The sequence below is a fragment of the Rhineura floridana genome, chromosome 4, assembly GCF_030035675.1.
Source record: "Rhineura floridana isolate rRhiFlo1 chromosome 4, rRhiFlo1.hap2, whole genome shotgun sequence".
NCBI classification, from domain to species: domain Eukaryota; kingdom Metazoa; phylum Chordata; class Lepidosauria; order Squamata; family Rhineuridae; genus Rhineura; species Rhineura floridana.
In genome coordinates, this window is record NC_084483.1 from 114689061 (window position 1) to 114712378 (window position 23318).

General features: G+C 41.1%; 1 protein-coding gene across 5 annotated transcripts in view; it reads left to right on the forward strand.

Annotated features, from left to right (window-relative positions):
• The window catches only part of SASH1 (SAM and SH3 domain containing 1), a 259309-nt gene that overhangs the window by 202096 nt on the left and 33895 nt on the right, over nucleotides 1-23318 (forward strand). For 4 of the 5 annotated variants that reach the window (XM_061624068.1, XM_061624067.1, XM_061624069.1 and 1 more), the window contains 4 exons: nucleotides 3526-4367; nucleotides 9334-9405; nucleotides 13525-13668; nucleotides 22552-22687. In XM_061624068.1, coding sequence (XP_061480052.1) covers nucleotides 3526-4367; nucleotides 9334-9405; nucleotides 13525-13668; nucleotides 22552-22687 — 1194 coding nt within the window. The remainder of the gene's footprint in view (nucleotides 1-3525; nucleotides 4368-9333; nucleotides 9406-13524; nucleotides 13669-22551; nucleotides 22688-23318) is intronic. The other variant, XM_061624070.1, reaches the window with a different exon arrangement.

The window sequence follows — 23318 nt, forward strand, 5'->3', positions numbered from 1 at the left end:
TTATGTAGAGATAATGAATCTGGCTGCGCATGGATGTACAATATCTCTTGGCTCAGTTCAGACTTTGAAGAATTGAGCAGCGATGGGCTTCAGTCATTCCCTCCATCCCTGGAGGGAGACTGATTGATTGATTGATTGATTGATTGATTGGCATATTTATAGCCTGCCCTTCATCATAGTAAATCTCAGGGCAAGGATTCAGTATACAGATTACAAATTACATATTACATTCATAGGCTAAAATAACAGATAAACTGTACATCAATTTATTAATAAAGCAGCAAAGGTATGCTAAAACTATGAAACTAATAAACAGCAGAGTGGGCTTCTCAGTCAGTAAAAACTCTTTATTTCCTATAAATGCCTGTGCAAAGAAATGAGTTTTTACTTGGTGCCAAAAATATAGAAGCATCAGCGCCAAGCGTACTTTGAGGGGGAGGGTATTCCACAGGCAGGGTGTCACCACAGAGAAGGCTCGCTCCTGCATCACTACAAAATGTATTTCCCTCAGTAGTGGAATGCAGACAAAAGCCTTCTCTGATGATCTTAGGACATGAACAAGCTGGTACAGGGAAAGGGGCTTCTTCATGTATTTGGGTCTCAAGCAGTTAAGGGCTTTATAGCTTGGAGTATAGCCCAAAAGTATAAAGGTAGCCAATGTAATTCCTTTAGAAGCTGTGTTATTATTTGATTTCAGGGCCGGCACCAGAGGGCAGGCAGGTTGGGCCCTGACTGAGACCCCTGTGGTGCAGAAAGGCTCCTCCTTAGGGTGGGAGAGTAGCACTCTGGTTCCATGATCTGCGGCAGCTTCGACTCCCAACCCTGCCACAGATGGCAGAGAGTGAGGTCCCAGGCACCCACCCTCCACAGACTGTGCGGGCTTCAATAAGTCTGCATTCATGCCTCACCTACCTGTCCCATTGCTGGGAATGCTGCGTGCACTGCATGTGCATGCTTGCCATCAACCAAGATGGCAGCAGGGGCATCAGCGCCCTTAGGGAAGCCCCTGCCGCCATCTTGGTTGATGGTATGCATGTGCACACAAGGGGTTAACATGAGGCAAAGGGAGAGGTAGGTGGGGCATGCAGGCAAGCGCTGCAGGCCTGGGGCTGGCTGGTGTTGGCCCTGTTTAATTTGGCTGAATCAATTAACAGTCTGACAGGTAATTAGAAGCTTCTGCCTCTAGTTTATGGCAACCACTAGTTTGCTGTTTTGTGTGAATGCAACCAACTTATGTTTTTGAGATTTTTAATGTTCTAATATAATTATATATTTTTATTCTGTACGTCGCCCAGAGTGTCTGGACAACCAGCCAGATGGGCAACTAATAAATAAATAAAATTGTGGAAACCAGTCTGCCAAGAAACTAGAATCTCAAACCATGACAAACTAGTTTCCACAAACCATAATTGGCTGCATTTGGACAAAACAGCAGACCCGGCTACAAAACAGCAGACCCGGCTACAAGAGATTTTACGAATCTCTTGTAATATTACTGTTTTGCTGTTGTCACCTTGCGCACTATGCAGAAAGGGTGGGATGTGAATCTGAATAGATTTACATAAATAAGTACATATTCAAGGGAGCCTGTTTCTGAGTAAACATAAGTAGAACTGCACCATAACAGTGATCTGGCTACATAATGGGATTGGGATGTAGGTATTACTATTTCTTTTACTTCAAGTATCTGGTACATATAAAGTTAGTTGTTATGTGTTTCATTTGATTTCATCGCTATTTTTTGTTAGACTGTCAGAATAGATGAACACTTGCTATATATAAGATGTGTGGGGGTTTTTTCTCTACCCAAAACAGGAAAAAAAGAAATAAAAAACTTCATCTTTCCAAATATAGGCCTGTGTAGGTTGGATTTAAACCTCAGCAATTCTATTCATACATGACTTCCATTATATTCAGCCTGGCAGCTAGTATTTAGGAAAAAATGAATTTTGCTGCCTCTCATTTTCTTTAACTCTGACTTATAATCACAGACTTGGAAAAGATCCACTGGATTTTGTAGTCATACCCCCTCCTACCTTGAGTAGATATCCTGTAAAACAGGGGTGGCTAAACTTTTTTGGGCTGAGAGCAATTTGACTGTCAGCCATCCTTAGAGGATCGCATGCCAGCAGTGGGCATGACCATTGTACATGCGCACGCACACACATACATGCAGGCTTGCAGTTCTCTCCCTGTCTTTTTCTGTCTGTCTCTCTGTCTCTCACTCACTCTCACTCACTCTCTCTCTCTCTCTCTCTCTCACACACACACACACACAGAATCACACACTCATACATATACTCGCACATACAAACACACAGGCAGTGACCGACACACGTATGAAGAAATCAGCACTTCCAGCCCTCTCCACTCAAGCACTGCAGTGAGGGCAGCTGGAAATGCTGCTTTTTATTTTGCACAGTTAATTCTTGACAAAATAAAAGGCAGCATTTCTCCCCAACCCCACTCTAGCACTGCAGTGGGTGGAAATGCTGCCTTTTACTTTTAAAGAGCAGTCAGAGGGCTTTGTCTCCTATCTTAGCTTATGGTGCTTAGCACTAAGATTGGAGATAAAGGATCCCAAGATTGGAGATAAAGGATTCCTTTGCCTGCTGTGTAAAGAGGATCTCTAAAAAGCAGGTTGAGTGCTTTTATATCCCAATCAGATTGGGAGAGAAAGCTGCAGGAATTGATAGGGCCTTCCAGTGGATTCATGGACTGGATACGCCCTGTGGGTTGGGCACCCCTCTTGTAAGGCATCTCCAACAAATGCTTAGCCCATTGTTTCCCTTGAATACCATCTACAAGCTTCACAGGGGGCATATTAATATAACAATTACTCTTACATCTTATAAAAGGGAATTTTCCCACAATGTGAGGAACAAATTATGTTCCTGTAATTTAAATCCACTTACTTGGCTTGGATCTGAATTGCTGGGAGCAGAGACTATACACAGTCGCTGTCATTTTGGCTTATGGGTGGGGAATCTGTAGTCTTCCAAATGTTGCTGGACTACAGTTCCCATCATCACTGACCATAGGCCAGACTGGCTGGGGCTGATGGGAGTCCAACAATATCTGGAAGAACACAGGTTCCCCACTCCTCTAGTAGCTCATTAACTATAACTGAACAGTTTAATGTATTCTTTGCATTTTACATGGGGTTATGGTGTTTTGCCTACTTTTTTGCTGCTCTGGCTCTTTTATATTCTTTGTGTCATAATAATTTTAAAGAAATACTTTGCTGCAAAAAGCTTTTTTCCTTTTATAAAATACAGCTATTTTGTTCTATTAAAAAAAGAATATTGAGATGTGTACATCAGTATCTCAGCCTTGTTTTCCTTACATTTCTATCATTGCTTGGTGGCTCCCAGATGTTTCTGTTCTTCAGAAAATAAGAATGGCACCAAACCTCTTCAGTTGCAGGAAATGCAGAAGCCTTCCCTTCAGGATGTGCCTCTGTTGCTTCCTTCATACTCATATTTGAGTAAATGAAAGCTAATGAGCTGGTTTGTTCCCTTTTAGGTGTGGATGAGCATTTCCTTGACAGTTCTCCAGCACCAGATGATAGATCGGCACTTTATTCTGGAGTTCACAAGAAGCAACTTTACTTGGATGGCTCTTCTGAGAAACAGCCAGATGAAGACTCTGACTCACTCACCACATCTCCTTCATCCAGCAGCCTAGACACTTGGGGTACTAACAGGAAATTGCTCAAGACCTTCAGTAAATCTGAAAGCCGTGGCCTTATTAAACCCCCAAAGAAACTCGGAACGTTCTTCTCCTACCCAGAAGAGGAGAAGATCCCAAAGGTTTGTCGCTCCTTGACAGATGGAGAGATGAAGAAGAACCTTGGCTCTCTGAGCCACGGGGTAAGTAAGGAAAGTGTTTGCTTTTATGACAACAGGCGCAAGCACCATGTCCTGGTATCCTTGGAGGAAATCCAGAGTGTCAGGAAGCAGATCCGACTGAAAAAGACAGATTCTAACTACTCATGTTCTAGAGCTTTTATTTGCCAGCGTCCTGCTAAGAAAGGCATATCTCCTTCAGTCTGTGACCTGCAGCTCCTTCGTCACAAAGCCAAGGGGGCAGGAGGAGGCGGCAGCTGTGGCTTCCCAAACAGAAGGCTTCGAGGGCGCAATTCTGTCAGCGAGTTCAACATCACATATGTGGTAGAGAGAAGCCTGTACAGTCACCTCAACCTGTCACATCTGGTGCGGCCTGTTACTGACAGGACCCTGAGCAAAGCTGAAGAGCAGGATTTGAGGCGGTGCCTGCTGGAAGAAGAGGATGAGGCAAAGAGAAAGTGGGCTGCCACAATGGACCGCTGTACTAAAAGGGTTCTTTTGAGAATCCACCAAAAGTCTGTGAGTCCAAGAGTTATCACTGAAGGTGGCCTACCAACTTCTGTGAGGTTGCAGTCAGCATGGCATGTTTTCTTCCATCAAACCATTTGAAATGCTTAATTCATTGGCTTTCTTTTCCCCACCCCCACCCCAAATTACTTGCCAACAGGATGTTCTAGTGAGCTTTTGGACATAATGTTCTAGTCCCTAGTGTCCAAACTGGCAAAACTTTAAGGAATAACGCAATGCCCTTATGATTCAGGATGACTAAATGCAAGAAAAATACTTTTCATACAGAAATACAGCTTCTATTTAATAGAAATAATGAAGATATAACATTTTTTAGAAGAAAAGATAAACTACAGCTTCACTCACCTATATTTGTCCTTTTCCATATAATTTTGTGCAAATACATTACCTCCACTTTTGACACTCAGATATTTTGGTGTCCTTGAGGGCAATTGGATAATGGAGGTCAGTTAGTTAGTTAGTTAGTTTCAGGATATTTATACATTTTCACAATAAAAACATCAGGGAGATTTGTATAATTTAAACAATGGAAGACCAGTAAAAGTATCATGTTATTTTGCAGACCATTTAAAGCAGCAGTAGGGAACCTCTGTTGTAATTTAGGCCCAGCAGGAATCCTGATTTGGCCTGTGGGGCTGTTTTCCCCAAGCCATACCTACCTGCTCTACATGTGATACATATAACGTCAGGTATGGAGCATGTAAAGACGTGGCTGCCTGCCAAAAGTGGGGTTTGCCAGTGAGCTGATCATTAGTGTTTGCAAAGCCCTGTTCCTTTGCCCACACAATTTGATGTCAAACTGTTTGGAGGGGGCACAAATCAGCTGATCATCAGTGCTTGCAAAGTCCTGTAACTTTGCCTGCATGGTTTGATTTCAAGCCATGCAGGCAAAGGAAAATGCTTCACTAGACATGATGGTGACATCAGGTAATTCACAGGTAGGCAACTCTGGTGTGGGGGAAGTTAGGATCTGTCCCACCAGCCAGAACCAGTTCTTTGTCCCTGATTTAAAAGGATAAAAATACAAGGGATCCCTGCAATATGTGTCCATACCTTTCCTTTTGAGCTGTCAAAACACGTCACTTAGTTTCAAACCTCTTCATCTTACTTCCAGAATGGGAGTGGGGAGAAATATCTCTAAAACAGTCTGACAGAGTTTACTCATTTGTTATCTGTTGAGTGGCCCAGTGTGCCTCCTCAGACAAGAAAAAGCCTGGCCCTGTGTGGTTCTCAAAGTATGTATTCACTGACCCAGCCCTTTCCCATTTTCTGGCGATACTTACAATCAACTTGTCTTGAGTGCCTATTGTCAGAGAGGTCCAATGTGTGTTAATCATACAACCACCACACTTTCATCTGACATCAAAAGTCAGGCTGTGGTCCCAGGCTATGGTCTGAAGGCACATAAGAAATGTGAGGGGGAGAAACCAAGATGCTAGAAAAATATGTTTTATTCGTAATCCAAACCTGACGCGTTTCAGCCTTGTATATTTAGGCTTTCATCAGGAGCTGTAGGTAAAAAGTCAGGGACAAATTTCACTCAATAAACATATAAAATATAAAATCACAACATACATATAAAATCTATCTATAAAACATCTTTTCACTTACAGTAAAGGCTGATATATAATATCTTCCAATGAGCACAACTGCTTTCACCAATACAAACGCCTCAGAAAGGAGTTCATTAGGACTGTACATATATATAACCAGAGATCATGATGATCACTCAAAAATTATATGATAACAAACACCTGAATGAAGGGATCCTGGATATCTTCTAAACTTCATAAGAGAGGAAGAAATTCTAGCTCCTCATTGAGACCACTAGGGGTCATCGTTTTTAAATCCAGAATCCATGACATCTCTCTCCTTAGTAAGGGCTGCTGTAGTTCATCACATGGAAGGATATGTGAGTGTGCTTGGTGGCCCCATCTCTACTGACCCCACACATTCACTTGTGTATGGGACTTTATAGAACTTTTGTAGGTAAATGCATATGGAACTCAATCTCATGGTCTATTTTCTGGGGGAAAGAATCTGGAAGTTGAGCACAGAAATGAGATGGTTTTACTCACATATGTCATAATTTAGACGTTTTATCCTCTCATGAACATGCGGGAATGTTTAGAGATGGGAATGCAAGCATGCTCACACTTCCTTTCACATGAAGGGCTGGAGTGTCAGATATCCAAATCGAATCTTTCATGTCAGATGAAAACAAGAATGTGTGAATCCTTCCTAGCTAGGAGAAGAATAAAAGTTCTACATAGGTAATGTTAGGACAAATGTTTCAAACCAGTCACTTTGGCAGCCTTTTATATGTACCTTCCAAAATCTCGTGTTTCTTTTATTTCTGCTGATCACTTACACCATGTGAAGTGCTGTACAGTTCCTTATCTCATTAACAGTGCAATCTTATACTGTTTCCTTACAGCTAAGTCACACTGTGTTTAATGGGGCTTACTCTTTTTTAGGATTGCAGCCTAATTCCAATAACAGCTTGTAAAGTGGGGCAGTTTTATTCTAATCTCATAGATAGGAAGCTGATGTTGAGAGTTAGTAACTTGCCAAATACCATCTAGCAAGCCCATGGGCTGAATTTCATTTTGAACTAGGGACTCCCAAGGCAAAAAGCTCTCACCTTGGATTGTGAGGAAAGAACAAAAAAATCTGTCCTAGTTTCCTATAGCTGTAAGATTGTTTTCTTTGTAGGAGGAAAGGGAGGCACATTTGTTAATAGATTCATTAGACCTAGAGGAGATTTCAGTGGAAACTATTACACAGTCTAGCACAGTGAGAGGATTAAGAGACTTTTCATTAGTTGATTTTAAAGGGTGTGACTGTGATGGACAAAAGAACTACATAATTGCTAATTTTTAGCCAGCTTTGTGCCTCCATTTGGCTAATGGCACTATGAGGATATAATTTCTGGCTGGAATAACTCCCTTGTCCCAGATGTTTCATACGTTAATAGTTGATTCTGTCCTTTGTTTTTTTTTAGATGGAATCTTTAACTAAACTACTCTCTCTTGCTTTCTTCTTTTCAAAAAAGGCAAGAGCTTGATAACATTGCTTGTGAACTTTAAACAGCTCTTCTCATGCTTACTGCAGCCTCAGGGAATTGTGGAGGCCTCTTGTTCAGTATGGCGGGTTTCTTGTCTTGTATTCACATTTATTTTTGACATCTAAATTTGTGTTGGTGGCCCAGGCATGCATAGAACCTTTGCACCAAAACGTTTTTTGATAGCATGACCATTCCATTGACTAGCCTACAACCTTTTCATCCACAGATTTAGTTTGGCATGTTACTCATTATTGGAAGTTAGGAAGTACATATTTAAAAGCAATCCTTCCATAGTACCACAGCTTGAATCCTCAAGAGAACACACAACTTGTACTACTTTCAGCTATATGTTGCATTCCAGCATATTGTCAAAAAGAATCTTTTAGCTATAATTTTCTCTGTATGATACCAGATACCACACATGCCAGAACTGTCATTTCTGGTGTGGCAAATGCATACTAATTGTAGATGCATACTATTGTTGCCTGAAAACTGATCTCCATATTTGATATTGAAAGATGTCAGGGTTTCTGAACAGCTCTTTTTGTTTCTTTGAGAAAGTAAGTTCAGCTTTGACTGTGTTGGTAAGTGGATGCTAGCTTTTGAGTTTCCTTGGCAGAAATGCTGCTAAAAGCTCACAAGCAAAGGCTTGCTTGATATATTTGTATAGTGTATATGTATATGTACAGATCTCCAAATGCAGCTTATTAGTCAGCTTCTAACAACTTGTAAGCTGGTAACAGCCTCTATAATTAACATAATTTAAGGAGATATTTCTTATAAAGCACCTATGTGCTTTATAACATGGTGCCATATAGGATGATAATTACATCCCAATTTTTATTTTCTAGAAGGTTTTATAGTTCCCATAAGATAGAAGAGTAAGATTTGAACACAGAGACACATTGGATTAAGGCACAGAAATGACAGGCTGATTTTCTTCTAGAGAACGCAAAAATTCTACTTGTGAAACTGAAAGGGAGCTGTACATCCCTACAGAGTTCAAAGGGACTAGCATCTTTTCAAATAATGCCTGTGATATAGATTAGGACCATTAGGTAGAGCCAAGTACTTCCTACGTTACTTTGAAAACATGGTTTTGCTTAGTTTTTTTAGCTTTTGGAAGAAAGGTGGTCTCATAATGCTCATGTTTTTAGGCAGTCAAAACTGTTACAATCAGCATCAGTGTTTTTGGCTTGGGCTGATGATCTGAGAGTGACTCATTCGACTCATCTCATTCCTCTAGATTGTGCCACTGTAAATATAACCTACTTTCTCTCGTAGCAGTAACAAAGCTGCTTTGTACCATGCTTTCCAAGAATGAAACTCCTATTAAGATGTAACTCTTGGAACCTTAAGCAGTTGGCCATTTTAGTGAGGTACTGGTGATATATTTGAGCGGCCTCTCATACCTATTGCATTTGACTTGATTCTTATGATTTCTAGCTGCTTGTCTGCTTTCAGAATTTCTTAAGTACAGTACTGAATAGGTTTGGGTCAAAAGATTTTTTGTTATTACTTTGCACCCCACTGACAAAAAAGAGGGAGTGTGAGACATTATAAGATTTAAATTGGTTATGTTACATGATTTCTCACTTCAGAGAAGCTTTAAATACTTTTTTGTAGAGCAACCTGAACTAGGCAGTGTGAATTAAACAAAACCAGTCTGAAGACCAGCAGCTTTAAAATGATCAGCAAAAGACCATGAAAAGATATCATTATGCATGAATGTAATATAGAGCCTTTTGAGTTTCTCATTATGTTTTGCTTGTTACCATTATTTGTCCAACTGGATTATTTCTCGTGTCTTCTGTAGCCCACAAAATGTTAACTTCTGTGTACTGAATTTAGTTGTAATGTGACAAGACATACATTTGTTTTATTTCACAGAGGACCTGCAGCTTTGGTGGCTTTGACTTGACAAATCGCTCATTGCACATTGGAAACAATTTGGATCAGATGGTGAGTATGAGCTAGAGGTCCAGATATGAAGCTGCCTGAGGCCCCTTATTCATTTTAACAGTGAGGAACAATTGTGGTATTTATAATAGGATTAAAAATTCAGTGGCAACTGTAGCTCTAAAATCATTTTTAGTTACTACAAACAAGGCTGGTTCATCAGACATTTGACCTACATTTTGATAAATGCTGCACAACATGCTAACTATGGAGAACAGCTTTATACCATACAAAAAATGTTAAGCATTTGCTATATAATGATAGTGATTAAGCATGTTGGTTTCAGCAGTTATCTATCCTGAAGAGAATAAAATAGCATCAAAGTGTGTATTATGTAAGTTCACTGTATAATAATATTATTATTGAGGTGCAATAGTACCTCTCAAGATAAATGGCAGTCCAGAGCAATACGTTCTATGTTTGTTTTGGAGTAATTTGAGGTACACTTTTTATCTTTGGTATGGCCAGGAGAGAGTATAGCAAGATGCAGTAGGATTATAGGAACATACTATTATATAGCAATAGCAGAACAGATAGTCATGTTTGGGGTTCCCAGTGTATGGGAATACTTTGTCCTGTGTCTTCAATGCTAGAAGTAGATCCTGATTTTTTATACCATAGCAGCTGTCACCATAGGCACAATCAAGGGGGAAAGTCCCTACTCATGAGTGGTGCTGCAGAATTATGTTTTCAAAAATGGCTACTGATTAATGGTTTCTCACTTAGATTTTGATATTGTTTGAAGAGTAGGTGAGGCTTTTTCAAGAACTATTGTGAATATATTTGCTTTTAAGCACAGCGTTTCCCTCCCACTCATCATCCCAACCTCTCTCTCTCTCTTTTTTTACATTTGTAAGTTCTTCAAGTCTTGTCCTTTTTACTAGAGCTAATTTTGTAGATACACCAGGAATTTTTGAGAGTCTGGAAAGCAGGCAGGAGTGGATTTAAATTCATGATTTCTGTTACTGAAACTCATCCTCCCCATGCTCCAGTGAATCCAATTCTTTGAGTTCCTGAATTGGCATGGGGTGAGGGGGATGAGGGAAGTGGCTCTGAAAACATCCCAGCTGGAACACTGGCCAGGTGGCTGGACTCTCAGGGGTGGGGAAGATGTGGAGAAGTGCAGCTGTAGAAGGCTTGATCCATGGGGGGGGGAAGAGGGAGAGAGAGAGTGAGTTTAGAATATTCACTGGGTAGCAGATTCATGCTGGAGTTTGGAGTATCTGTACCCTGATCCCACAAAAACACACACAACCCCCCCCTCTTCTCCTTCCCTCTCCTGCTATTAGCCGTTTGCAGAGAATGGGATGCTCCTTTCTTTCCTCCCAAGGACTCCTCAGGGTCACCCAATGAAGTTGATCTACAGTAGTTTCAGTACAAAGGGAAATACTACTTTTTCTCACAGCATATTAACTTGTAGAATTCACTGTCATAACAAATGGCCACTGGATCGGATGTTTTTTTTTTTTTTCCAGGACTGGGCAAATTCCTAGGGAGTAGGTACTATCCAAGAGGGAAATAGAGATTTAAACAAAATCTCTATATTTCAAGGCTATATACCTCTCAGTAGGGGATGCTGGAATCAAACTGAGTAATTGCCTTCATGTTCTACCTGTCAACGTCCAGAGGTCTAGATGGTCACCTCTGGCAATGGAATGCTAGACTACATAGACCTTAATCTGTCCTAGCTAGGAAATGTTTGCATCATTTTGTTCTAATGGTCCATGTTTCTAGTTGCATCTCCCCCTGCTTTCTCCCACCTTTATTGACTGCCCCCTTTTCCTCTTACTGCTCCATTAGTGCTGTGGGCTTAATTCAGGTGTTTGAGTGCTTTCCCCCCTTTTTGTTATCAGTATGTTTTCCTTTGTGGAGCATGAAGCACCTGGATGGGGGGTAAATAACAAACAAATGTTGTGAGAGAAAAGGGCCAAGAACCTGATTCCAGTGCTAGTCTCCCACTTTACTTTGTAGCATCTGCAGCTGCATTTTATAAATCGGAACAAAAACTGGGGCAAACTAGAACATTGACTCAGTGTCATGCATAGCTATAGAGCAGATAGCAAGCTAACATTAACATTGCAACAGAAGTGAATACCCAAATGTAGGTGATTAATGTTTGCTATGGTCAGTTGAATCTACCAGGATGTTAGGCAAGCAGAATAAAGATATCCTTATCAACATTGGTCTCAGCTGAAAGCCAAGAGTAGTTCCTGTTGCTGAAAAGTGCTCCAACAATAAAATTTAACGAAAGCAATAGGAGGGCAGATTTTAGCTGTACTTGAAATTGTTTTTCTTAGCTTCCAAACCGCTCAAAATTGAATCCAGACAAGGGAAAAAAGGAAATTGAACAGCAGTATATACTGAACAAAGTGTTGGGGTTGATGAGGTTCATTCAAGTAGTGTAAAGACTCTGCAATTGGACATGGGCTCCATTGAGACATACATGTGGAAAAAGCTATACCAGTATTGAGTCTTCCCACGTATATCATTAAAGATCCATAAGACAGGAGATTGAACATGTTTAGTATTCTGGTTGATGAATCCTGCCTAAAAATCAATATCAGAGGCCAATTTCAACATATTAATTGCATTCAGATGTTTGTCCAAATATTCATAAACAAAAGAAAAGCACTGCAGGGTCAGACCATAGGGCCATCTAGTCCAGCATCCTGTTCTCATAGTGGCCAGCCAGAAGCCTATGGGAAGCCCATAAGCAAGACCTGAGCACAATAGCACTCCCCCGTTTGTGATTCTCAGAAACTAGTATTCAGAGGCATACTGTCTCCAACAGTTGAGGTAGAACATGTGTTCCAGGCCCTTGAGTCCAGGAGATGGGAAGACAGTCTGTTCTGGATGGGACTGCACTCCCCTGGAAAGAGCAGGTTTGTAGCTTGGCTACTAGGAGTGCCTATTTCCAGCTCTGTCTGGTTCACCAGCTATGGCCCCTTGTGGACAGAGAAAACTTGGTTGCAGTATTCCATGTTCTGGTAACTTCCATATTGGATTATTGCAACACACTCTACATGGGGCTGCCCTTGAAGACAACAGAAACTTCAACTGGTCAAAAATGTAACAGTGAGATTACTGGCTTGGGTTGCTATTATAACTCATATAACCCCTGTTCTAAAACAGTTGTATTGGTTTCCAGATCATTTCCGGGGCCAATTTGAGGTGCTTACCGTTGCGTACAAAGCCCTAAGTAACTCAGGCTCCAAATATCTAAGAGATTGCCTCCTTCCCTATAGATTCTCTGAAGTGTTAAGATCCTCTCGGGTGTTAAGAGGGCCTATTCTTGGTAGTTCTACCACCCTCAGAAGTTTGAGGTAGTGGTGACCTGGGAGAGAGTGTTCTCTGTGGCAGCCCCTAAATTGTGGAATTCCCTCCCCACAGAGGTTCACCTGGCACCTGTGATTTCATTGCTTTTAATGCTGAATTTTAGACTGCTGTAACCTGCCCTGAGACTTGCTAGTGAAGGGTGGGGGATAGTGGTAGTGGTGGTGGTAGTAGTAGTAGTAGTAGTAGTAGTAGTAGTAGTAGTAGTACAGCCATTGTGCCTAATAGTCATTGACAATCATATCTTCCATGAATTTGTCTAACCCCCTTTTAAAGCCATCCAAGTTTTTGGCCATTGCTACATTGTCTGATACTGCACAGAAATGCTTGCTTATGTTAAGCCAGAGTTCCTTGTTATAATCACCAAACTCTGGATCAATGTTGGTTAACAAATCAGGATAATAAACTGGGATATGACCCTGGCTTATTAACCTAATTCGCTAACCAACATTTAAGCCAGAGTTTGCATGGGTGCATCTAAACCAGGATGCCTGTGCCAAATTAGCCCATGAGAGGAGGAGATGGGAAGGGCGCTTGTCCACAGCTTCATAAACCGTGGCCTCCATGGGAGATGTTATAAAAATGCTCCAGCAGAAGTATATGATACCAGAAAGTCATTCTTGTCAAGAGAACCATGCAAAATGTCTCTTAGGGAGTGTGTTAAATTTGAGGCACAGAGCCTTTCAGCTGTCACTGTTTCCCTTAGATACATTTCATCTGAGAGTCAGCCAGAGAAAGATCAGAATGGCAGTTGGTGTTCTTTGTTTTGATCCCTCTTTCATTTTACAGGGCAAAGATGGTGATTTTGTTTACAAAGAAGTGATCAAATCCCCATCTACTTCCCGCATGTCCCTTGGTAAAAAGGTGAAATCTGTTAAAGAAACCATGAAGAAAAAGATGTCTAAAAAGTGCAGCAGCTCCTTGTCAGAGCAGGTACGCAGTTTTGTTCATTTGCTTGTTTGTTTTAAATTAAACAACAGCTGGAAGCTGTACTTGTTTTGAGTAAATACTCAAAGAGCAGTTGATGCCTATGTTTTGCAACATTATTGGAAAGTACAACAGCATGATTGGAGAAACTCCCCATGGGAATAATGCAGTAAAGTAATTCCAAGGCCTTTTCAAAACAATTTACTGTGAAAAGAGCTTCAATAAAATCGTAAAAGGGAGTTAGGATTGAGTTAGGGCAATAAAGTATACAATGTGATTCCATATATGCTGGTTTAAAAAATGAATGGCTTTATTATATACTGTGCCCTAGTCCTCTAGCAATGTCGAAGTCCTTCTGATACATGCTTCCAATGACAAAGCAATGTGCATTTTACAACATATGCTTTCAGCAATTTAGAAAAATTAAAACATCTTTCAAATTTAGAATATATTTACTTTTTTAAAATGTGTTTTGTGCTCTGTCCAAATGACCAGGTATTTTTTTAAATTTAAACTATTAGTGCTCCCCTAGTCCTTAGTTAAAAGCATCTTAAAACAAAAGAAACACTTATGAAACAATTAAAATCTTCCACTATTAAAATAAGCAAAACAATAGCAATTTAAATCCTACCATTTACTTTAAACAGTAATGAAATAAACACTGCTTAAAAATACAAACAAATGATGCAAAATTCATAAATTATACAGAAAATATTGGGGAAAATGTTTATCTTGGCCTGCTCATACAGGAAAGTCTTCCATCACATCCAGCATACACTTCATTTTTTCATCTTCATCATCATCCTCACTACCACCACCATCATTTTTAATTGTTTTAAGGAAACTCTTACTACTCCAGTGTTACTTGTTCACTGAAAAATAATAGTGCCTTTTTCTATTTCACTTTTTTTTTTAATATGGAGAAGAAATAAATGTCATTTTTTTTTGGAGGGAGGAGGAGAATACATAAGTAGTCATGTGAAAACTATTAGAGATAGTCTCTGAAAGTATGGTCAAGGAACATAGTTCCAGTAATGGAAATCAGTCACTGAGAGTATCTCTATGTCTCCTTGCTATTTGTCTCTGACTCATGGAGGACTGTAGCAGGAGGTTCTTTCCAGGGAGCCATTACTGGACACAGGGCACAAAACAGCAGTCTTGTATAAAGGCCTAAAGTCTGTAAAACTTCATGGGTATGGTGAGCCATCAGAAAATATTATGTTTCCATTTATAACATATTTCATTCTCACATTTCAGAGATCTATATAGTAGATCCTTAAAGTTCATTGTGAAAATACATTATTTTAAAGTTGTTCCTTCAATTTCCTCTGGCCAGAATCAATCTGTTTTTCCAAGCATGTTGCATTTGGCAGACTTCATTCAATTTGGTTTGGTAGGTTGTCAAAATACCCAACACTTTATTATTATTATTATTTCATCAGTCTTTCCACTTGAACTGTAAGCATAACAAGTAATTGCTGGCAAGCAACCATTGGCACTGAAAAGAGCCTGAAAGAGAGTTTCCATTGATTAAATATCGCCCTCTAGAGCACTGTAGAATGATCAGGATGCTACAGTGTATTATTATGATGTGTTCAGGAGCTGAAGGCTGGTCTGATAAGCAGAACATCATAGCATAAGTTTATCTTTATGCCCTTTGAGATACGTTGGAATGCTATTACCAATATAAATTCAGGTCTGTAGTTGCTGTATTTTACTTTGTCTCATCCTTATCACCAATGACAGACTGATTTCCAGCTAGAAGCCCTCCTAGAAAGGACTGTCACTTTGGTAGTATGCTTGCTTAGTACCCTATCAGAGTGAATCTGGAGCCCTTCGTTGCTGCTTTTGCTGTAAATAATGAATTTGTCTGTGAATCTGTGCAGAAATTAGGCAATCATTTTTGTCTGTCCTGAAGCAAAGTCTGTTGTTACCCACCAGACCGCTCTAGCGGTGAGACTCACGGTATTAAAATAAGAGTTACTGTGCAGTGACAGTAATATGTTAACATATTCATCTCCCAAGACCCATTTCTGATGCCTCAGATTGGTATAAAGTTCCAATATGATGCTGACTGCTGTAATATGATTTTTATGGCCCTGTTATTTCTGAAATGGAATTCTGCCTTACCCACAGCCAAATATTTGGAAGACATCCTCCAATAATATCCATCTTTTCCAGTGTTGGATCAGTTCTCACTGAAGCATTGTTGATACAAGCCAGTAATGAGCAGGGGTAAAGAGCATGTCCTAACCTATTTTAGGCTGCAGTCGTAGTCCCACTAATTTGGGAATGAGCCCCATTGAATTCAATAGGACTTACTTCTGAGTAGCCATGGTTAGGATTGCACTCTTGGTATGTTAAAAACAAGTAGACATCTCTGCAGATGATGAGTCAGGCTGCATTATGGTAGTATTTCTTTTACATATGAACCAGGAATCAAAGATTAATGGCTTCCAAACAAGCCAGGATATTAAGCTAACTTTAAACCATGGCTTAATATCCTGGCTTGTTTTGAAGCCATTAACCATTGCTTCCTGGTTCAGATGTAATGGGAAGCCATGGTTATGTGAGGTTTCGTAGCTTGTTTACCCGCTTACACAAAGGAAGGTAGTAACTTGGCTGTGTACAGTTGCAGGAGACATGCACTTATTTCACCCAATTAAGAGACAATATGATTATCCAAATGAAGTCATACCAGCGGAGTTGTATAATCAGTTGTGGTGATGATGAGGTCCTGGGATTGCCAGCCCCAACAGCTCAGGTCAGAAATCTGAGCACTTAAGATTATGAAGTGACACTTCTTATGTTTGGAAGATTTTCCAATACCATACAGGAAGAAACATAACATTTTTAAAAGTGAAATGCACCCTAATCCTGCGAATATAGTATGGTCCATTAATAAACAAGCAACAGCTATTTAACTGATGCAAGGCCAGGTGTGCCCATGCCCCCACTGGCCACTACTGCAATATTTGCGTTCATTTCCTACCAGTCCTAGGAATTAATGTCCCCAGAATTTAATAAGGTTCTAATTTCTAATTCTAACTTACTGAGAACTGCATGGACACTTCTGCAGTTACCAGCAGTAAAAGTGTTCCAAAACTGCAATACAAGAAATGCAAACATTAAAAAATGGGAGGCTCTTAATAGCAATCTGTGGCTTTGGTTCTTCAATACTCTGTGGAGATTTGCTTGATTTGTGGAAAGTTTCCTGATGACTCTGCAGCATGCAAATAACAGGCTTCATTCAAATGGTTTGTGATTGCATGTCTGTGGAGTAAGTCAGCAATTCTTGTATATCAGCAGGTTTCTTTTAATTTCTTGCTGCAGATAGTCTTAAATAATGTACCACATTATTTTCTTACATTGTCATTTATCAAACAAAATGCCTTCTTGCCACCAGGATGTATGCACATACCCACATCCACGCACAAACATAAATGAACACTGTTCTGACTGCAGATAGCTCCCTGAAATGATTGTTTTAGCCAGTAAGTTGCCAGTACGGATGAGATCTTTTTGAATCTATCTTGTTACTTGAATGATGAATGAAGAAAACATGTTCATTACATTTTGAATAACAGATTTTGGTTTGTTTACAGTTTTATACTTAAGTTGCATTGTCAGGTTTAATTCATTTTAACACTATACATATACATATGATAAAGAATGTGCTAGTTATTCAGTCCAAATGGTAACATTTCTCTCATGAATGACAGAGGTCTGCATGTGGGTTCAATAGCTCTCCCTACAGCTCGAAGACAGGAACACTGCAGGAAACGTTTTTTGCTCCTCCCTCCTTGCTGAGGCTCAGTTTTTCTTTCCTGTCTCAGCTCGGAGCACACCCTTTTTGGCTGTCTCCCTTATACCTTAGCCTTCTCCTCCCTCTGTAGAACTTTCAAACTTTTGACTGCCTATTTTCTAGTCCTTTCAATCATCTATCATTTTATTATATATATAAAAAAATACTAACCTTGGTAGTTCTCTTTCTACCACCTTTCTGTGCTTTCACTTTTATTTTCCTGCTCCTCTCCCTGCAAGACATGGAAAGAGCAGCGTCTCACTCTTCAAAGAAGAAGAAATACTCCAAAAAAGCAGGGCAGTACTCAGCCTCAGCTGTAGTCAGCTCCCTCGCGCCTAAGATTCCCGCCAATGCTCAGCAGCAGCTGCTTATTGGTGAAGACGATCCTCTTGAAGGGACTTCGCATCGGATGGACTCTGTGGCTCCCCGCACACTTTCCGGAGACAGTGAGTCGCCCCAAATTACCTCCTTAGTAAAAAGGCCTCTTGCGGACCTGTCTTTGGCCGCTTATGATATGGCGACCTCCATTTTGTCGGAGGACCACACGGCGGCCGCCATTTTGGATCGCCATTTGCCCTCGGTTTTTCAGGCTGCTCCTGCACAAAAATCGCAAAAGGCGCTTACTAAAGCGGGTGCTTCACCTGATATGCCCTTACTTGTACCTGAAATTAGCGCTGTGACCATATCAGCGATTCACCCTTGCGATCCCGCCCCACCGGGCCTGGGGAACTGGAGCGTTTATCATCCGAAGATGAAGAGCAGAGAAGGTATGTTCCTCCTAGTCAGGGCATGCACACTCAATAGACCTAAAGGAGGCCTACCTCCACATCCCTATATTTCTGTCCCACAGGTGACTGCTCCGCTTCTGCTACAACGGTCACCATTTTCAGTACAAGGCCCTACCATTAGGCCTGGTGTCAGCCCCACGCCTATTTACCAAAGTCATGGTGACGCTAGTTGTGGTCTTCGCATATGAGGACTTCACAGCTACCCTTATTTAGACGACCTTCTGATCCAGTCCAACTCCTTTCGTCAAGCCCAACAGGACGTTCACTTTGCACTGAAATTCCTCCATGAGCACGGCTTCCTTATAAATTATCAGAAGAGCCACCTACCACCTTCTCAGCAACTGCTTCATCTTGGGGCAATTATAGACACAGCTTTGCAATTTATTTCCCTGTCACCACAGAGGGTTCAGAACATTACAGCACTAGCAACAACCCTCTCACGGATTCAATCTCCAGACATGATGTTGCTTGCCAAACTACTAGGCATGATGGCGTCAGCAATAGGAATTACTCCTTGGGTGTGCCTGCACTCCCGTCCACTCCAAACCTTCCTACTTCAGTTTCAATCAGATATTGCATTATGTTTCCCTTCCAGCTCCGGTCAAACGCTCCCTCATCTGGTGGACGGCTATTTGAAATCTATCCAGAGGGGTTCCACTGCAAGACCCTCCCAGGGCAGTCGTCACCACTGACACCAGTCTCCAGGGTTGGGGAGTGCACTGCCAGGGACAACACATTCAGGACCGTTGGTCGACAACAGAGGCAACCAGGAGCATCAACTGGTTGGAATTGAGGGCAGCACATCTGGCCCTCTGATACTTTGCGCCAATCCTTCCCTTTCCTGACGTCCTCATACATACTGACAACACATCGACACGGGCTTACCTGATCAAACAGGGAGGTACCCGCTCCAGAGCTCTGAATCTCGAGGCCACCTCAATGCTTCTATGGGCAGAAAAACACCTCTCATCGGTCTCAGCAGAATACATCCAAGGCCGTCTCAGCATAGCAGAAGATTGGTTGAGCAGATAACAGCTCTTCCCAAGTGAGTGGGCACTGAATGCAGAGGTATTTCAGTCTCTCCAAACGAAGTTTGGAAACTTCCAAGTAGACCTATTTGCGTCAGAAGACAATCACCAGATGAAGAGGTTCTTCTCTCGATTCAGCAGTCGAACAGCAGAAGGACTGGATGCCTTAGCACTAACCTGGCCAGAAGGCCTACTCTATGCATTTCCACCGACCCCGTTACTGTCCAGAGTACTGAAGAAAATCAGGTCAGAAATGGCTCCCGTAGTCCTAATGGCACCATATTGGCCCAGGAACAAGACCCGCCATTTCATCTACTGGTACATCATGATCTGCTTCATCAGGGTCCTCTCCTGCACCCGAACCCACAATGGCTCAGATTAGACGCATGGAGATTGAGCGCAACCGGCTGCTAGCATCAGGATTCTCCCCTGAGGTAGTGTCTACCATCCTGTCTGCAAGGCACCCTTCTACCATTAAAAGCTACCAATCTACGTGGAAAGCCTTTTCCTCATGGTGCGCCAAACAAAATATCCATCCAGAGACAGCTTCGGTAGCTCAAGTTCTGCAATTTCTACAAGATGGCCTCCAGGCTGGCATGCGGCCAAATACTCTAAAACGACAAACATCGGCTCTCTCATCTATCCTGCTTCCTGACGACAATGCCTCACTAGCAGCACATCCTTTTCTCAAACGGTTCCTTCGAGGGGCTGTTGCGAAGTCCTCCAGTACTGCATAGATTTCCATCTTGAAGTCTGCACACCGTCCTCACAGCCCTTCAGAAGCCTCCTTTCGAGACGCTATCTTCAGTCCCTCTCAGGATCTTGTCATTCAAACTGATAGTCCTGATTGCTATCACATCAGCTTGCAGAGTGTCGGAGTTACAGGCCCTCTCAATGCAAAAACATCTGTGCATATTTCACAAAGATAAAGTGGTGCTGAGAGTTGATCCAGCCTTCGTTCCCAAGGTGAACTCTCCATTCCATAGGCAGCAAGAAGTAATATTACCTTCATTTTGCCCTAATCCCTCTCATCCCAAGGAAAAAGCGTGGCATTCCCTCGACGTCAGACGCGCTCTGAAAGTCTACCTCTCTAGAACTGAGACACTACATAAACCTGATTCCTTGTTTGTCTCTTTCCATCCAAAGACCTTAGGGAACAAGGTATCAAAGAACACTCTAGCTAGGTGGATCAAGGCCTGTATTTATTTCTCTAGCATACGAGGCTTCACACCGGCCCTCTCCATTACATCTTACTGCTCATTCCACTAGGTCAGCAGCTACTACGGCAGCTATTTCCACCAATGCCTCCATAGATGAGATCTGGAGGGCAGCTACATGGTCCTCCCCTTCTACCTTTACATGGCATTATAAAATTGATCTCTATGCATCAGCGGAGGCTTCCTTTGGTCGCAGAGTTCTCCAACAGGTTTTGCCTCCAGCTGACCCACCCTAGGTCGTAGCTTTAGTACGTCCCACGTGGAGACCTCTGTCTTTCATGAGAGAAGGTACAGTTTGTACTTACCGTAAATGCTAATTCTTCATGAATGACAAGAGGTCTCCATGGCCCTCCCTCAAATGAGTGGCTATATGGGATTATAGTTACAGTGCCACACCTGAGCACATTTCTGACTTCCTTCGTTACTGTTACATGTTTGCATGTTCTTAACACCTGTTGTGTTTTTTCCGTATATTGTTCTCAAAATAATGAGCTGAGGCTGTTGGCAGAGCTTTACAAGAATGAAAACTGAGCCTCAGCAAGGAGGGAGGAGCAAAAAACATTTCCTGCGGTGTTCCTGTCTTCGAGCTGTAGGGGGAGCTATAGAACCCACATGGAGACCTCTGTCATTCATAAAGAACTAGCATTTACGGTAAGTCCAAACTGTACTTTCCATTTTGCTTCATCTGCCATTTCATTTATACTATGCTGACATTTCATAACCATCTTCAGCAAATTACATATGAAAATCCTCATTCTGAGGGTTAGGAAAGCAGCTCAACTGCAGAGTACACCAAGAAACAGCAAAATCACAAGTAGATGTTAAAATATAATACTGCAGTCAAATTAGTATTTAAAGTAATTGCGTGTTTTTGCTCAGAATATTATTAAAATTTGGAATTTTCCCCTTGTGCAAATGTGGGAGGTTTTGTATTGACGTTTGTGTATGCTTATGGTAGCAATCCTACACACAGTTGCTTGGGAGTAAGCCCCATTGAACACAGTATAAATTAACTTTCAAGTAAATATGAATAATGTTTTGCACAACAGTACCTTTAAAAGAATAACCAACTACAAAACAAATTTTTGACTAATACTTTAAAGAATTCTTCAAGGAACAAAGAAGTGAGGTGTAACTTTTACCAGTCATGATCTTGTTTTTATGGCAGGCTTATAGATTATATCTAATAGCCTGAGAATCCCAATCAGCTGTAAGATTGATGGAAAAGAACAAATTATTAGAGACTTGGGCATCCTTTAAAAAAAAGAGCAAAATTTTACAACTGATTTTTACAGCAAAAGCCTTGAACATGCGATTTTACTTTATATTCTCAAAGCAACATTTTCCTAAGGCAACAGGGAATGGTGGTGGAATAGCTTGGTTGTAGAGCACATATTTTGTATATAGAAGGTCCCAGATTCAATCACTGGTATATGGTAAATTATGTGAAACCTCTGCTGACAGAGTGGTAGTTTCTCAAATGCAAATGAGGGCATACTCAAAACTTCCATCTGAGGGAACACGGTTAGGATTATGGGAGAAGTGGCTTTTTACAGCTATAGGAGAAAAAAACTAGGCTTAATTTCCTGCCTTGCCATTGTCTTCTTGACTTAAATAGATTTCTTCATAGATTGGAGTCATCTTTTCTCATTGTGGTGTAGTGGTTAGAGTATCGGACTGGGACCTGGGAGACCAAAGTTCAAATCCATTCGACCATGACGCTCACTGTCTTTCAGCCTAACCTACCTCACAGGGTTGTTACGAGGATAAAATTGGGAGGGGGAGAATCATGTTTGTATGCCACCTTGATCTCCTTGGAGGAAAAGTAGAATATACCTGTAATAATAAATAAATAAATGTGCAGGATACAACTACTTCTCTCGCTTGTTTTTTTAGCCTATAAAGCTATACCTCTAGAAGGTTACTTTAATCCTGATGCAAGCAGTAGCTTCTTTCCTTGATGTTAAGAATCGGCACACTACACAAGCCAGCACTTCTAGACTTAAGTGTATGGGAATCTGAGAATAAATTGTGTGGTAATTTTCTTTCAGGACTGCAGCCTGGAAGTAATGACAGAATCTCCTCAGTCACTACCGCCAGATACTGATTCTTTGGATAAGCCCAAACTGAAAGCTGGTGGTTCAGTGGAAAGTTTGAGGAGCTCTCTAAGTGGTCAGAGCTCAATGAGTAAGTAATGAATAGAAAGTTCAATACAACCTGGTTTAGACATAACACTCACATCTAATGATTAATTAGACCAAAGACTAGCATTATGCCTGTATACTTCAACCTCTACCCTCCCTTCACATGCCCACACCCTTACCTTCTTTCATGATTTATTTAACCACAGTTTCCCAAAGTGGGAGAAGGGAGCAGTAATTACAGTGCTCATTATGAGTCTTGTTTTACTATCATGGTTAGACCATGTTAGTTATATCCTATATCTTTTTGGATGAAACTCAGAATTTTTTTTTCCCAGTGACAGCAGCACATAAGGAAAACAAAATCTGAAGCATAGCTGAAATCGCAAATGCTGGAGGGCAAGCCAGTCATTTCTTTGAAGAACAGTACTTCATCTCTTACCTTGTTCACACAGACTGCATTTTTGCCAATATTTCTAGGATATTTTCATCTACAGTCTTGGTAGACTCAAATAAATGGCTTTGTTTGAAGTAGCAAGGATTCAGCCTGTGAAGGGAATAAAAATGCCCCATGCATGGTTCTAATTGAATGGGCAGTTTTCCCACTGACGAGTGCTTGATAGTACATAAAAACCCATGCTTTTCTACAATCTTTGCGTGATGCTGGGAATTCTCAT